The sequence below is a fragment of the Cebus imitator genome, unplaced genomic scaffold (genome assembly GCF_001604975.1).
Source record: "Cebus imitator isolate Cc_AM_T3 unplaced genomic scaffold, Cebus_imitator-1.0 Scaffold82, whole genome shotgun sequence".
Lineage (NCBI taxonomy): Eukaryota > Metazoa > Chordata > Mammalia > Primates > Cebidae > Cebus > Cebus imitator.
The window spans coordinates 5,729,364-5,733,284 of record NW_016107397.1 but is presented as its reverse complement, the minus strand read 5'-3'; the positions used below and the strand labels follow the sequence as shown (position 1 = coordinate 5,733,284).

The following is a 3,921-nucleotide window of genomic DNA, read 5'->3' as shown; positions in this document are numbered from 1 at the left end:
AAAAAAAAAAAAAAAAAAAATGGTGACCCAATATTGCACTATAGTTTTGCAAGATGCTACTCTTAAGACACAAGCTTTGAATGAAGACACCCCCCCAAACAGGCTTTGTGTGAGCAACATGGCTGTTTATTCACCCAGGTGCCAGTGGGCTGAGTCCGAAAGGGCGTTAGAGAAGGGCAGTGGGATAGGAGTTGGCTTTATAGGTTGGGGCAAATCTTTTGGGGAGGGGCCTGGGGAGTTACGGAGTAAGATTAGTTATGGTGGTGGGGGTGGGGCAAGGAGTAGGCATTACTCTAAGTTCAGTTACAGTGGCGGGTGGGGTAAGGTGCAAACTAGTTAAGATGGCTGGGTGGGATGAGGAGTATTCACATTATCATAATAACAGTTAAGTTGGCAGCGTGGGTTTAGAAGATTAATGTCCAGCTTTTTCCTAAGTCGGCGCTCACCAAGGAGAAAGCCATGTTCAGTTCGAGCACCAAGATCGTGGAGCCCAGTGGCGAGAAGCCAGATGAGTTTGAGTCTGGCATCTCCCAGGCTCTTCTGGAGCTGGAGGTGAACTCAGACCTCAAGGCTCAGCTCAGGGAGCTGAATATTACAGCAGCTAAGGAAATTGAAGTTGGTGGTGGCCGGAAAGCTATCGTAATCTTCGTTCCCGTTCTTCAACTAAAATCTTTCCAGAAAATCCAAGTCTGGCTAGTACGCAAGTCGGAGAAAAAGTTCAGTGGGAAGCATGTTATCTTTATCGCTCAGAGGAGAATTCAGCCTAAGCCAACTCGAAAACACCATACAAAAAATAAGCAAAAGCATCCCAGGAGCCGTACTCTGACAGCTGTGCACCATGCAATCCTCGAGGACCTGCTCTTCCCAAGAGAAATTGTGGGCAAGAGAATCTGCGTGAAACTGGATGGCAGCCGGCTCATAAAGGTTCATTTGGACAAAGCACAGCAGAACTATGTGGAACACAAGGTTGAAACTTTTTCTGGTGTCTATAAGAAGCTCACGGGCAAGGATATTAATTCTGAATTCCTAGTTTCAATTGTAAAAAAAAAAAAAAAAGCAGCAGCTTAATGGCCGGGGGAACCTCCCCTGGGCCATCAGGGATAATGGCAAATGCAGGCCGGGGTGGGGGGTGATCAGCCAAGGCAGGCAGGACTTTAGACTTTCTGGGTTCCGGCTTGCACATGGAGGCCTGACAGCTACGGCTCGGGGAAATCAGGTAAGGGATTCATGAGCTCTCGCTGTATTATTTCTTACAACCGCATGTGAATTTACAATCATCTGAAAAGTTTAATTAAAAAAAATTGGTGACCCAGAAAATCAGGACGTGAATGGAGCGATAGGCGGGCGGCTCGGGGCGGGTGTTACTCATTTTTATTCATCGGTTCTTAAATCTGCAAGGAGTTTGGGGGCAGCTCACAGAGGTGGACACAGCCAGGAACAGTGAAGGGGCTGTTCATGGTGTCTGGGGAGACGGTGGCAGCTGCTGTGGCACCTGAACGAGTGTCCTTCCTGGTGGTCTGGTGTTGGGGGCTGATGGGGTGGACAGCAGCTCATCTCTTGGAGGCCCTGCCAAGTAAGGGGGTGAATTTGACTCTAGGGGACATTGCCTTCAGCACTCACCTCCTCTAGCAATTTCAGGTCACTTCAGCAGTGGGACAGACACGGGGCATGAAACCACTGGTGGGAAAGGAGGCCAGGATAAGCTTGGTTGGTGTTCACTTTCAAGCTTTCCTTCACTAGAGTTGGGCTCCCGGCAGGGAGAGGAGCATCTCTTCTTAAGATATTTGCAGATTTATACACGGAACTTCCCACACATCTGGATGAGGATAGACGACGTTCCCCCTGGAGGAAAGAGTTAAATGAATCGCTAAAGCACAAAATGTTCCTGTAAAATTGCTTCCATATTTTATTAGACGCAGATGAGCATGAATTATTGTGAGGCCAGCAGGGGAGTTTGCAAATTTGGTTCTTGCCTATTTCCATCAACAACCCCGCCCCCATCACCTAGATGGATATGGAAGGACTGTTGGAGGGATGCAGGTTTGGGGTGGGACCACTGAATAAAGAGCTTGTTAATTCATCCAGCCATCAGGTGTTTATGGACACCTACTGCATGTCAGGGAGTGCAAGCATAATGGCAGCTGCAGGTATCAATCTTCCAACGACACCTCCAAGGTCCTTCTGAGATGCGCCATTTTTGTTTTAGGGTTATGTAGGGGATGGCTTTTGGGGGAGGAAGCTTCCTTTTGAGCCTCTCAGAGTGCCACCGTCTTATCTATGCCATAGAAAAGAAGGCACATTTCACATACCCCTCCATGGTCAGAAATGCAAATTAACATTAAATTACACTTTGCCTGAAATCTCCCCATTTGCATCAAGGTATGAAACTCCTTGGGGGGGAAAATGGACACAATTGTACAAAATTAGTTTTCTAGCCGAATAGATCTGATTAGTTTATTACACTGTGTGGCTCTGCCAATTCAGTTTTTCCTCTTCTTTTAAAAAATCATTTATTTATTTATTTATTTTTTGAGACAGAGTCTTTCTCTGATGGCCAGGCTGGAGTGCAGTGGCGTGATCTCGGCTTACTGCAACCTCTGCACCCCACCACCCACCCCCCGCCACCTTCAGGTGATTCTCCTGCCTCAGCCTCCTGAGTAGCTGGGATTACAGGTTCACGCCACCGTGCTCAGCTAAATTTTGTATTTTTAGTAGAGATGGGGTTTCACCATGTTGGCCAGGCTGGTCTCAAACTCCTGACCTCAGGTGATCCACCCACCTCAGCCTCCCAAAGTGCTGGGATAACACCTGTTAACGCACAGGTGTTATCCCAGCCACCAAGCCCAGCCCAAAAATTTATTTTTAAGTTTTTTTCATTTCAATAGCTTGAGGGGTACAAGTGGTTTTTGGAGACATGGAAGAATTGTATAGTGGTGAAGTCTAGGATTTTAGAGTATCTGTCACCTGCACGTCAGGCCTCCATGTGCAAGCCCAGACCCAGAAAGTCTGAAGTCCTGCCTGCCTCGGCTGATCACCCCCCAACCCCTGCCTGCATTTGCCATTAGCCCTGATAGCCCAGCAGAGCTTCCCTGAGTTAAGACAGGTCACCCCACCCTGCCATCTTAACTACTCTTACACCATTGTAACTGAACTTACGGTCATGTATACCCCTTGCCCCTACCCCACCACTGTAACTGATCTTACTCTGTAACTTTCCACTGCCCACCGCAAACCTATAAAACCAACTCCTATCCCACCACCCTTCGGTGACGCCCTTTTCAGCCCCTGCCCACCTGCACCCAGGTGAATAAACAGCCATGTTGCTTACACAAAGCCTGTTTGGGGGGGGTCTCTTCATTCAAAGCACGTGTTTTAACACTGAACAGTGTGCTTTATACTAATACATAGTTTTCTATCCATCACTCCCTACCGTCATCCCCCTTCTGAGTCTCCAATGTCCCCACTCTGTATGTCTTTGGATACCCATAGCTTAGCTCCAACTTATTGGTGAGAACGTGGAGTATTTGGTTTTCTGTTCCTAAGTTACTTCATTAAGGATAATGGCCTCCACTTTAATCCAAGCTGCTGCAAAAGACATTCTTTCTTTTTTTTTTTTTGAGACAGGGTCATGCTCTGTCACCCAGGCTGGAGTGCAGCATCACACGACTCACTGCAGGTTTGACCTCCCAGGCTCAAGCAATCCTCCCACCTCAGCCTTCCAAGTAGCTGGGACTACAGGTGTGTACCACCACACCCGGCTAATTTTTAAATTTTCATAGAGATGGGGGTCTCACTATGCTGTCCAGGCTGGTGTTGAACTCCTGGCCTCAAGCAATCCTCCTGTCGTGGCCTCCCAAAGTACTGGGACTACAGGCATGAACCACCTCACCCTGCCCCATTTCATTTTTTTTTTTTTTTTTT

At 47.7% G+C, this 3,921-nt stretch overlaps 1 protein-coding gene across 1 annotated transcript; it reads left to right on the top strand.

Moving 5' to 3' along the window:
* The first annotated feature begins 455 nt into the window (after positions 1 to 455).
* On the top strand, positions 456 to 1,859 carry LOC108308059 (40S ribosomal protein S7-like). Its single transcript, XM_037740397.1, has 3 exons — positions 456 to 1,038; positions 1,399 to 1,573; positions 1,741 to 1,859. Exons 1-3 carry the CDS (start codon positions 460 to 462, stop codon positions 1,857 to 1,859), a joined length of 873 nt encoding a protein of 290 aa, XP_037596325.1. The 5' UTR covers positions 456 to 459.
* The last annotated feature ends 2,062 nt before the right edge of the window (positions 1,860 to 3,921 follow it).

What these genes read in the sequence shown, in the direction of transcription:
- LOC108308059 (XM_037740397.1), top strand. Translation starts at nt 460, where the DNA reads ATGTTCAGTTCGAGCACCAAGATCGTGGAGCCCAGTGGCGAGAAGCCA. An exon ending in CTGAATTCCTAGTTTCAATT is followed by an intron (nt 1,039 to 1,398) that starts GTAAAAAAAAAA and finishes TAAATCTGCAAG; the next exon opens with GAGTTTGGGGGCAGCTCACA. An exon ending in TCTCTTGGAGGCCCTGCCAA is followed by an intron (nt 1,574 to 1,740) that starts GTAAGGGGGTGA and finishes TTCCTTCACTAG; the next exon opens with AGTTGGGCTCCCGGCAGGGA.